The sequence below is a fragment of the Cenococcum geophilum genome, assembly GCF_001692895.1.
Source record: "Cenococcum geophilum 1.58 unplaced genomic scaffold K441scaffold_9, whole genome shotgun sequence".
In the NCBI taxonomy this organism is placed as follows: Eukaryota; Fungi; Ascomycota; class Dothideomycetes; order Gloniales; family Gloniaceae; genus Cenococcum; species Cenococcum geophilum.
In genome coordinates, this window is record NW_027137567.1 from 1237780 (window position 1) to 1249390 (window position 11611).

General features: G+C 48.0%; 3 protein-coding genes across 3 annotated transcripts; 2 read left to right on the forward strand and 1 right to left on the reverse strand.

Annotated features, from left to right (window-relative positions):
- Positions 1 to 1489: 1489 nt before the first annotated feature.
- K441DRAFT_630560 (uncharacterized protein) lies at positions 1490 to 4768 on the reverse strand. Its single transcript, XM_067646279.1, has 3 exons — positions 4361 to 4768; positions 2082 to 4214; positions 1490 to 2025 (listed from the first exon to the last, which is right to left on the reverse strand). The coding sequence occupies exons 1-3, from the start codon at positions 4449 to 4451 to the stop codon at positions 1814 to 1816; spliced, it is 2436 nt and encodes an 811-aa protein (XP_067507034.1). The 5' UTR covers positions 4452 to 4768; the 3' UTR covers positions 1490 to 1813.
- Positions 4769 to 5757: 989 nt separating this feature from the next.
- K441DRAFT_630563 (high affinity methionine permease) lies at positions 5758 to 8151 on the forward strand. Its single transcript, XM_067646280.1, has 6 exons — positions 5758 to 6090; positions 6143 to 6342; positions 6398 to 6862; positions 6910 to 7011; positions 7066 to 7246; positions 7311 to 8151. The coding sequence occupies exons 1-6, from the start codon at positions 5892 to 5894 to the stop codon at positions 8081 to 8083; spliced, it is 1920 nt and encodes a 639-aa protein (XP_067507035.1). The 5' UTR covers positions 5758 to 5891; the 3' UTR covers positions 8084 to 8151.
- Positions 8152 to 8624: 473 nt separating this feature from the next.
- Positions 8625 to 11372, forward strand: K441DRAFT_630567 (major facilitator superfamily transporter). The gene is made up of 4 exons (XM_067646281.1): positions 8625 to 9554; positions 9606 to 9896; positions 9960 to 10748; positions 10813 to 11372. Exons 1-4 carry the CDS (start codon positions 9093 to 9095, stop codon positions 11047 to 11049), a joined length of 1779 nt encoding a protein of 592 aa, XP_067507036.1. The 5' UTR covers positions 8625 to 9092; the 3' UTR covers positions 11050 to 11372.
- Positions 11373 to 11611: the final 239 nt, after the last annotated feature.

The window sequence follows — 11611 nt, forward strand, 5'->3', positions numbered from 1 at the left end:
GTCTGTAGGTGGTATAAAGATGCGTTTTAAAAACGCGTTTAAGGTTTTGCGCGCTATATCTCGTGCCTCTAAATATATTATAATTAGTATTTATATATATAGAATTAAAGGTTATTACCTAAAGATTAAAATGCATTAAATAAAGCGATAATAACTGTTAATGGGGCCTCTTTAGAGCTAGTTAAAGCTAAGATACGCGATCTAAAATATTTAGTTACTACTAAAGAGACTCCTATAAGCTCTTAGACGCTCCGTAGAAGATTGCTGGTGACAGGGGGTGCGCAGGGGGCTGAAACTAGTTCACGGTTCTGATTGGTCTAGGAGTTCGCAGGAGTTAGCGTGCGGCCCATGCGTTGCCCTGAGTCACCTGAAATCTTCTGCGAAGCGTCGGATTTATGAGATAACTTAGATGAGGCTTAAAATTAGCGACGCCTTCTGCCTCGTCGGATCTGAACGGTGACAGTATGAATTAAGGAGAGGACATCGTATAGGGCCTGCAGCTGCTGCAGTAATACTGTCGTCGGTAAGGGCGGTGACGGTGGGGGCATGGTGGGCAATCGGACGGGCGCACGAGCAGAGCTCCAGATTCGACTTGACGATTGATCTGGAGAAAAAAGCTCCAGATTGATCTGACGCCAAGAGCTCAAGTTCAACTACTATATACGGTAAAGCGTGTGAATTTGACGCGGTTGCCGATCTGGAGGAGCTCCAGGTCAGAATGTCGCCAGATTGACCGAACAGACACCTCCAGATCAGATTGAGGCTCCAGATCAACTCGGTTCTGAAGCCTCCAGATTCAATCTGGAGCTGCAACCGAACGCGCCCTTATTTTTTTTATCTTCTTTATCTAAATTCTTATCTAACTTCTATAATTATAACTTTACCTTTTCTTTTTCTTTTCCTTTTTGTTAGAACTTGTATAAGGATTAAATTAAAGAGAATCTGTGAGGTGACAGGCTCCGCACCACCCAGCCACGGCACAAATACCAAAAGGTAAGCGAGTGACTGGCAAGATGTCAGGCACGGAACAATACATATAGGCGAGGTGACTTCGTCACCTGACAGAATCTAGCTACTTATATAGGGGGGAGGGACCTTCCCTATAGTACCCCTAAACTAGGCCCTATTTAGTGTCCAACACCCCCCCTCCTCCTTTTCCTCCTCCCTAACGTCTTTATTAGAACTAAATTATAGAGGTAGGTAGCGCGTTAGAACTATACGGAGGCCTATATAAATAGTAATCTTGTAACGGCACCGTTACGAAATTATGGCATGGCCTAGACAGGGGCCCTAGTCAGGGGTTAGGCTAAGGGCTTGGCTCTGTGTATATAGACGTGTCCTTCCTTCCACTCCCTTTTGCTTCTCATCTTGATATTCGAGTCTATAGACTACCAATTGTACAGGCGTGCGCGCGTTGTATTACCGTGCTAGTACCTTGATTGACTGAGTCGCCGTGACAAATCTTAGATTAAGTAATAGTATTCCGCTTAATTAGTTAAGAACTTTATATAGATTAACTGGCGGCTTGTTTCTAGAGGCTCTCACGGGCTATTGTAGCGCCTATAATACTTAAAAATTAACCTAGATAATATAATATAAATATAAACCTTACTATTTTGGAAGTAAAAATAATGTGTAGGCGTGGCAGGCATATAATTTATGTGGTGAACTGCCAAAAATCGATGTTGTGTATGCTTAATCTAATTTTCGCAGCACTTTTACAAACCATAAATATTTTGTAAAGGACATTAGCGTATGCACTGCACCTTTTTCTATGACCAAAAGCGCCGGAGTCGTGTATTTACCCATCCTGTCATAGATCCAGCTCGTCTTCAGGCAAAACGCCGAGCACCATGTTTCTCTTGGTCGCCTTCTCTCGTTCCTGGTTGTAATTGTGTAGCCTTACACTTCCAATCCTCTTCACAACGCCAAATACGCCCTGATGCCCGTCTAATATACATCGCGAGAGGTCGTGCTGCAACTTTGGCGCGCATGAACATGGGATTCCTGCGAACCTGTATCGCTCTGATGACATCGGCTAATCAGCGTAGGCTAGGTAGATAGGGTGGAGATAGCCTTACCTTCCATGCTCTCGAACTTGACCGAAATCCTCTTCAAGTCATTCCATGAATCTGCTGGCAACTCTTTTCTTTGGTGCATCCCCACTCTTGCCAGGTTCCAGCTCGCCAGGCTCTCGTCCGTATCCCACCTTTGCGCCAATAGATATCCATCTGCGCGTTCCACGCAGCTAATGCGACAATTACTATTCGAAGTCAAACACTCGCATCGTTCTCGCTTGATAATCGTCTTATCGTCCATCTCAACAGCTGCAATAGCCAACTTCCCCTTATCACGGCTCTTCAAGAACATCACTAGAAGCGGTTTCGCCGGCTTCTCATGCAGATGAGCTTTCCCAGAGCCCGTGCTGATGGTCGTAACCGACGTGACCGTGCTGCGGCTCATCGAACTCGACGTTGTCATCATGCTCGGCGTGCGCCCTTTTGACTGCGTGGAATGCAGTGACGTCGTGGAGGCCGTGCTTTGATAGCTCGATTGGGTCTTCCTCATGGACGGGCTGAGAGACGACTGTGGCGTGCTTCGGCCATTATTGCCTCCGTTGGTCGTTACGGAAGATCGGCTTCCCTGTCGGCTGCCTGCGCCGTCGCGGAGTCTTATGGTCTGCATTGCTGATGCTATCGACGCAATACTTTGCTGCGAGTGGACTGGCATGGCCGGCATACCCAATTGATTGGCCATCTGGGCTTCGCGAAGAGTCGGGGAGCCTGTGTTTGCTGAACTGCGAACTGGTTCCGGGAGCCACAGCTGCAGCCTACCGTGCTCTTCAATTGCCATGGATTGGCTAGAGACAAAGGAGGAGATTTTGACCATGGCCTGATCGTATCTTTCATACACTTTGTACCCGGTAAGCACGTGCTGCAGTCGCAGAAGGTGCTTAAGCTCTAGAAACGTGGGATTGCTTTGCATGCTTGAGTTGTTGATTAGCACTTCGAGTGCTTTCGGTCTCGATGTTGGCGTGGCATAGATCGGTGTCAAGTTTACGGATTTGAGGTCGATGTCCATTTTGAACTCTTTGCGGTGGCTGGACTGGTTGTTTGCGTCTTCCACGGATTCAACGAGGCGATACTTGGATGCGTCGATGCACAGCACTTTCAAGTCCTTTTTCACGGATGGAGAGGGGCTGGGCATCAGCATTGTCAAGACCTCCTCCATATACGTTTCGTGATGCGGCGATATATACTCGGCAATATCTTCTTCCTGCCAGATTTTGTATTCATCGTCATGTCGCGGAATCGATATGTCCGGAGCGATCAGCCTCTGCAGAGAGGGCGCCGTAAACCTCTGGCACTCCATGCAAAGGTCCTCGTGAAGCTGGGTAATATATCCAGGCCATTGCGAGTACTTATCATTGCGAGTCCGCGCTAGGTCATCGCTCTCTAAGAGCCGGTCTATAATCCATACGCACTTCAGTAGGCTAAGATACTTTGCCGGAGGTGGCGATCTGTCTCTGAGGAAATTGCCCCCTAAGAACGACTTGGTGCTATTCTCAAAGTGTGACACGAAAGCATCCGCACCCGCTTGGAGAGGAAAGTGGCCCGGGAACCCCACTTCTGGACATGCCTTTTCCGCAGCGGCAAGGAATTTTTTTTGTATATCTTCTGGAACTCTCAGAGATATAGGAGGAACTTGGCCTTGTTCGTATAAAGCTTGCTCAACATCGGGGATAAGCAGGCCATGGAGATGCAGCACACTTCGGTGAACGGCATCGATGCGCTCTGCCAGATCGTTGTGAATGTCCGTCAGGAGTGTCAACTCGAGCGGCTTCAGAAGAATCAATATCTTCGAGTTGTGCGATTCGAGCCTTTGCCTTAATTGATTGACCTTAGGCTGGATAACTAGATTCCACTCGATATTGTATGCAAAGTTTCGATCCATCCGAAAGTTCGAATTCTCCTCTATGAGCTTTTTACAGTCTTGGATCGTTCTGTAGTAGTCACCGATGATCTCTCTGAGAGATGACAAGTCCCATTCCCGACGTGGGCTTCGCGGTGGCAGTCCGCGAAAGTTGCCTCCGCCGAGCCCTCTCATCGACTGCTGTTGCCATGACGATGCTGCGTTCTCGATGACCGTTGTGATGTTTCGAAGGTTCTCTGCGAGATTTCTGATGTCATTTCCGAATTCATTGTATTGTGTATCTAGAGTGCAAATGGATGTCAGTATCCGCTAGGCCAGCCGAGCGAACATCCTAAGTTCTGGGCCGGTTTAGGTGAAGCGGTGCATGCACGATCAACATCATATCTATGCTAATCTCTTGGAAAGGGACAAAATGAACTCCACTTACTTGCATTCAAGTCTTCTCCCCAGCCCATGCGATAAATATCCCACGCAACTTCAGCGGCACGAACGATGTCTGATGCGGAAGCAGACATCATCGTATGGTCGCAAGGCTAATGCATATGACCGTTCGCCGTCCGTGTCGTCTGGTTAGGAGAAGGAACCGGAAAGCCGACAGCTTCTATCAAGCCATCATCATGTGTTTCATCTTCTGGCGTGCTACCTGTATGAAATTGTGCTTGGGCTATGTCTTTCGTCTTCGAGTGAAGTTATCACTTGGTCGTCCTCGGCCGCAAGCAGGAAAATCAGATGTATGCAGGCTTGAATGACGGCAGAGCGCCAATATGGAGCCTTGAATACGACGCTGCAGGATATCATGTACCCCCCTATTGTATTCACCAACCGGTGAATCAGCACTCCTGGATAGTCGTGCAATCTCGGAGGCTACACATTGGCGCGCGCGTCGGATCCACATTTTTTACGAGTGCCCTCAAGGAAAGTGGCTTTAGCTCAGCCTCACGGCATATACACCCTCCTGTCAAATCCGGTGGTTAGCGCTGCACGCCTGCACGGCCTTTTTGTAGGGGAAGTTTTGGTATTTTTGCTGTTTAAGGGAAAGTAAGGCCGTGTAGACGTGGCTGCGCTAACCACCGGAGATGACAGGAGGGTGTATAGATTTTCGAGTCAGCCTTAAGTCAGGCTCTAGTGGTCCCCCTATGTACGCGCGCAACACACAGCAATTTCGCTTTGTACGCACTAGAGAATTTCAAGCTTAATCTTTTCATTAAGCTTAAAAAATTAAAGGCTTGCCTTTCTGCGGGTGCACAGCTCTTTGGACAAGCGCACAGTATCTACGCCGGATGGTGCACTTGACTAGCGATTACCGAAATTGCTGTGTGTTGCACAGGGGGACACTGTACACTATCCTGGCACATCCGGTTGAAAGCGCGATCAAACGGCGGAGTATATACCTTTTGAAGTATTACGCACGGCCATTTTATCGTATTTTGCCATTTTTAGGTATCCCTTAACCCGCTGCTTTGGGCGCAGTGTTATCGATAAGGCCTGGCCAATAGGAGGCTCTTGTTTCAATGTTCATGAACTGCACACTATATTCCTGTACGGCCCTGAAACTGGCCCAAGCGTTGCACCTCAGCGGGTTAAGGGATAAATCTACGCATTTTGATTGGCGTGATCAACACGCGCTTTCAGCTTTCAACCGGGTAGTGTACAAAGGGCTGTGCACTTGCAAGCAAGGTGTGCACTTGCAAGAGGGGTAAAGTCTCTAGTTTTTTAAGCTTAATTGTAAGAGTTAAACTTGAAGTTCTCTAGTGTGCAGGAAAGCGAAATTAGGGGGACATAGAAGCTCGTACAGGTTGTAAAACCAATATCTTGGTGTTGTGACTCTATTTATTCAATATATATGTCTCTTGGACCCGACCGTTCTTCCTGGTGGCTCAAGCTGTCTTCGTGTTCCATACATTCTGGACGTCTACTGTTCCCTTTAAGGCTGACCCGAGATTGCACGCGCGCAGGGGATGGCATCGACATCAGATCAAACAACCACCGAGCTGCGAACTGAAACTCAGTTCCAAGATGATGCGAGCAGCATCAACTCCGCTCTGGCGGAGATATTTCCAGAGAACATCGAAAATACGTTCATCACAAAGGCCCCGGAAGAGCGATTTCGGCTTGGGTACTGGTCAGTCATCGGGCTTGTTGTAAATCGCATGATTGGTATAGGTTCTTCACCTTGGAGTTGCGATAACAAGTGCTGATATGAATACAGGAACTGGAATCTTCAACTCACCTTCGACGATTATGCTCGGCACTCGCAGTGTTGGCATCACTCTTTTGTTTTGGCTCGCCGGTGCTCTTTACACTGTTGCAGGGACTCATCTTAGCATAGAATTCGGCCTAAACACGCCGCGATATGATTTTGAAGGAGTCGAACAAGGCATTCCTCGCAGTGGAGGCACTTTAAACTACGTATGTTCGCACCCGGTTCCCGGTTCTAATTTGGAATTCGCTAACCGAGCTCCAGCTTCAATATGTTTATGCGTGGCCTGCGTATCGTCCCAGATCCAGGACTGTCCTCCTCATAACTTGCGTCTTCGCTATGGCTTACATAGTCTTGGGCAATATGGCTGGGAATTGCCTTATCTTCGGAATCCGCATTCTAGAGGCAGCAAATGTCCCAGGCACAAACAGCGCTGTCCGAGGGATTGCCGTTGGCGCTGCAACATTCGCATGTGGAATTCATGCATTTTCCCGACGTGGTGGTATTTACTTGGGCAACGTCTTTGCAATTGTCAAGGCACTGATGCTGCTCATAATAATTATCGCCGGTATCTGTGCGTGGTCCGGAGCATTCCACACCAAAACATACGCGATCGAGAATATGACTGCCAACTATGCATTTTCATCTCCATCGACGGACTCATATGGATACGTGGAAGCGTTTCTTGCAGTTGTTTTTGCCTGGAGTGGTTTTGACCAGCCTAATTATGTAAGCTGAACCCGCTGGGTGTCTAGACAAGCGCTGATATGAACCAGGTTCTTGGGGAAATTGGACGGCCTCGAAGAAAGTTCCCTATTGGCACGGCCATTGGAGTAGCTATTGTTTGCTTTCTTTATCTCTTGGTGAATGTAGCATATGTATGTTTTGCTACTTCAAGCCATAGTCACCAAGATTGACTCTGTTCATTGTAGATGGTAGTTGTTCCCAAGGAAGCCCAACTAAACCCGAACAATAACGTCGCCCTTCTATTCTTCCAGCTGACATTCGGAGCTGTCTCGGATAACCCTGTCTTGCCCAATCGTATCCTGGCAGCTTTTTTGGCAATCTCCAGCTTTGGTAATATTGTCGTTATGACCTTTACTGCTGCAAGAGGTAAGCAAGCTCGTCCCATCCTGGCTGCAGATCTAGCAACCACCGAATATTAACACTCCTATAGTGAAACAGGAGATCGCAAAAGAAGGAATATTACCCTTCGCTAAATTCTTTGGCCAGACCCGCAACTACTCTCTAGGTCGCATTTTGCTCTGGCTACAAAAGCCGTCCCACACGTCTCTAAATAGGACGTTCCACAGACTATGGACACAACCATGGCTTGACACAAAACACCACTCACAGGAGACCCCCTTTGGTGCCTTGTTTCTCCACTGGGTGTTCACTCTTATCATGATTCTTGCAACTATTGGGCTCGGACCTTCCGATGCGTATGGAGTTCTCGTAAACCTTTACTCCTACACTATCGTCGCCATCTTTGGTTTCCTGAATGGGTTTGGTATGCTCAAGCTCCGATTCAGCAGCCGCCAGAGGTGGCGTAAGAAGTCTTCTTTCATGCCCTTCTTTAGTATTGTGAGCGCTACTATCTTTGCGATTGGAAGTGCTTACCCAATTATCGCGTCTTGGGTTCCACCTCGCGGCGCCTCCTCCCAACAAGGCACGTCCGCAGTGGCATGGTTTACCACCCCAGCTGTTGCTTGGAGTATTCTGGGATTTGGAGGTATCTGGTATCTCGGATTCTGCCTCTATGCGGCAAGAAGGGCACGGAGGGATGGTGTTGAATTTCAAGTAAAGAAGGTCCCAGAGTTCGAGCGGGATCCGCAACCAGATGGCCCGCCGGTGCAGGTTCATGAGACGGTCTTCCTTGCGTGGGTTGCGAAAGAACACACTGCTGGGGATTATGACGCTGCTAGCATTAGCTCCAGAGAGAGCTTCTAGCGGCTCTGATGGAGAGGCTATACCGCTGTAATTAATGAGATTAATTTACTTTGTTCGAGATGGGCTACCGTATTAAGTTGCTGATCAAATTTTCTTTAATAATGCTGTATTCTATCCCTTACACCGATGATTTAGGTGTTCAAGGTTGTGGCCCGTGCGCACCAATCAAACCCCTGACCTTATAGGCGGTCAGGAGTTTTGCCAGAATATCAAGATAATATCCCTTCCCCCAGTAAAATGGGTCCTACGGTTATCGATAAAAGCCAACCAATAAAATCAATAGGATCAAGACTCTGTTATCATACGCGTACCTTTTATTATGGTGTTCGCGCACGGCGTTCGTATCCTTGTCGGGTGTAAGCAAGCACCTAGCTTACGAAGCCAGCCCAATTGTAGCTTATCGAACAACAGAGCAATCAGAAGGATTGGAAGGATTGGGACAATCAATCTAACCGTGTGGGCACTAGAGTATCGAAGCTTAGGTGCTCGAAATTATAAGATCGGTGGACCCGACGGTCTGCCTTGCCATGTTGTTTAAAGCTTGGTCTGCGAGGCTTGACATCAAGTGATTGAGGACGGCGCGCGCTGCTGAATTCTCTCGGCCCTGGGTGAGATTCCATCGAGACACGATCGCTCCGCTCAGCACCGCCGACGTCACATTCAATCCCCTCCCCTCGCGATAGTTCAAGCTCTTGACGCATTGCGACTGGTCCCCACCTTCTGAGCAAAACATATCCGCTCACCACCACTTCTCTCCTCGTGCTTCCCAAAACAATCTTGTATATAAACAGGAAAGACCATTGCTACTTCACCGTCTCAGAATAAATTTTCGTCTGGTAGCCTCCAGGTCGTTACAGCCGTTGCTAGCTGCGGTGGACCCTGAGACGGAGTTAAGAAAACCTGTCGATAATCCTTCCAAAAATCAAGGCTCTCAGTTCCAGCAATTGTCGCACGCAACCTTTCGTTATTTTCCTACATCTTCATTTATTTTCGCTGAGCAACCGCGATCATGGACATTGTTGATAAAGACATTGAGAAAGCCGAGCTCGATGCCAGCCCGAACAGATTCCCGTCTCCAGATCAGAGAGAAGCTCTCGCGCGCACAGTAACCGTCTCGAGCTCCAGCTCCTCCGGCTCTTCCGCACCCTCGGTCACCCGACAGGAGATTGGCATGTCGAGGTTACAAACACAGCGAGACGACGTTGTAGACCTAGAACGCCATCCGACTGCCTTGAGTCGCATACAAACACAGCGGAGTCAGCATAATGCTACAGTCGGTGCAAGCTTGAAATCGAGGCAATCGAAGAAGCCACTTACTGAATTTGGAGGTGGAAAGCCGTATCCACCACCATTGCCAGCAAGAGAAGAATATGTGGTGGAATTCGACGGTGTGGATGATCCACTACATGCACAGAACTGGCCATTGAAGAGAAAACTGTTTATTGGCGTAATTCTTGGTTACACAACCTTGGTGCGCAATTTCGATACTATACCTCGGCTGACACAAGCTAATTAACAAAAGACGGCAGCATTCGGCAGTTCGATTTTCAGTGCGGCCACACGAGAAGTCGCAGTCATATTTGGTGTATCCACAGAAGTCGGCGTCCTTGGTGTGTCATTATATGTGCTTGGATTTGCTACGGGACCTATCTTATGGGCACCATTCTCGGAATTGAAAGGGCGCCGGTTACCACTCGTTCTGGGATCATTTGGATTTTCAATATTCTCTATTGCTGTGGCTGTAGGCAAAGATCTCCAGACTGTCTTAATTTGTCGATTCTGGAGTGGATTCTTTGGTGCTTGTCCATTAGCGGTATGTCTCATCCAACCTCCGGGATTGCGGTTTTTCTGAGAATGGTGCTGACTTCTGTGATAGTGTGTTGCAGCCGTCTTCTCTGATATGTTTAACAACCGTACGCGTGGTATCGCCATCACTGTCTTCTCCATGACTGTCTTTACAGGTCCTCTCCTTGCGCCCTTCATAGGCGGCTTTATTGTAACGTCACACCTTGGCTGGCGCTGGACCGAATACATTGTCGCCATTATGGGCTTCGTTGCCTTTGGCCTCAATCTCATCTTCCTGCGCGAAACTTACCCCCCAGTCGTCCTGGTTAGCAAAGCTGAAGAGCTTCGGCGTCGAACAAAGAACTGGGGTATTCACGCAAAGCAAGAGGAAATCGAAGTTGACTTCAGGGAGCTCATAGAGAAGAATTTCTCGCGTCCACTTAGGATGTTAGTTTTGGAACCGATTGTCTTGCTACTCTCTATATATATGTCTTTCATCTATGGTCTCCTCTACCTCTTCCTAACGGCATATCCAATCGTCTTCCAACGAATCCACGGGTTCAGTCCCGGTGTCGGTGGTCTCCCATTCTTCGGCATGATAATAGGACAGCTCTCCGCAGGTCTCTTTATCGTCTTGCGACAACCTAGCTATCAGAAAAAACTAGCAGCGAACAACGATAAGCCAATTCCAGAGTGGCGGTTGCCTGAGGTCATCATTGGGGGTGTGGCCTTTTCACTCGGGTTGTTTTGGTTTGGCTGGTCTGGGTATAGAGCCGACATTCACTGGATCGTGCCGACGCTCAGCGGGTTGCTCACGGGTTTCGGCCTCCTAAGCATCTTCTTGCAGTCGCTGAACTATCTTGTCGACGCATATTTGATGGTATGTACCCCATTCATATCCATTTACGTTTATTTTGATCAACTTGCGCTAACACATTAACTAGTTCGCTGCCTCGGCTATCGCAGCAAATACCCTCCTTCGCTCCCTGTTCGGTGCCATCTTCCCCCTCTTTGCGGTCTACATGATTGACGGCATGGGCGTCCAATGGGCCGGCACGTTGCTTGGCTGCGTTGCTGCCCTGCTGGTGCCTGTGCCCGTTTGGTTCTATCTGAGAGGCGCAAAAATCAGGGAGAAGAGCAAATTTGCGCCAACGCCAAAGCCTACTGGTTCGGCAGAATGAGGGAGCAGAGGAACTGCTTGTTTTGGTTATTTTAATATGCCTTGAGAAAAAAAGATGGATTGAAGTGGTGAAGAAGAGGCTTGATAAGATAAGTGCGTTACGCCTTTATACCATCGTATCTACATGTAATCACAGTTAGTTATGGATATTCCACAGATACCAATACTGAAAATCCACGACTTTTGCCTTGTTCACAATCGTGTATCCTTTTAGGTATTGCCATGCGTAAGTAAATACAGAAAGTTGGGTATAAAAGGCTCTTATCTGGAAGTCGAAAAGAAAACTATAATATTTCTTAAACGACCGTATACCAAAGTTAACGTGCGAGACTAATAATTTTCTAAACCGTACACTAGACGATTATTATTCAAGCTAATAGGCTTGCTGAGGTAAACACTCTCACCCAGCTTAGAGGCGTTTCCTTACTTCTACGTCGCAGCCCACTGACGAACAATCTGCAGCCCACCAAGTCCAACCCCAAGCAGAACCAAAGCTGCCACCGTGAAATTGGGTGTCTTTTCGGGGGGTACATCCAATTTCGCCGGCTCGCTTGTCTCTATAT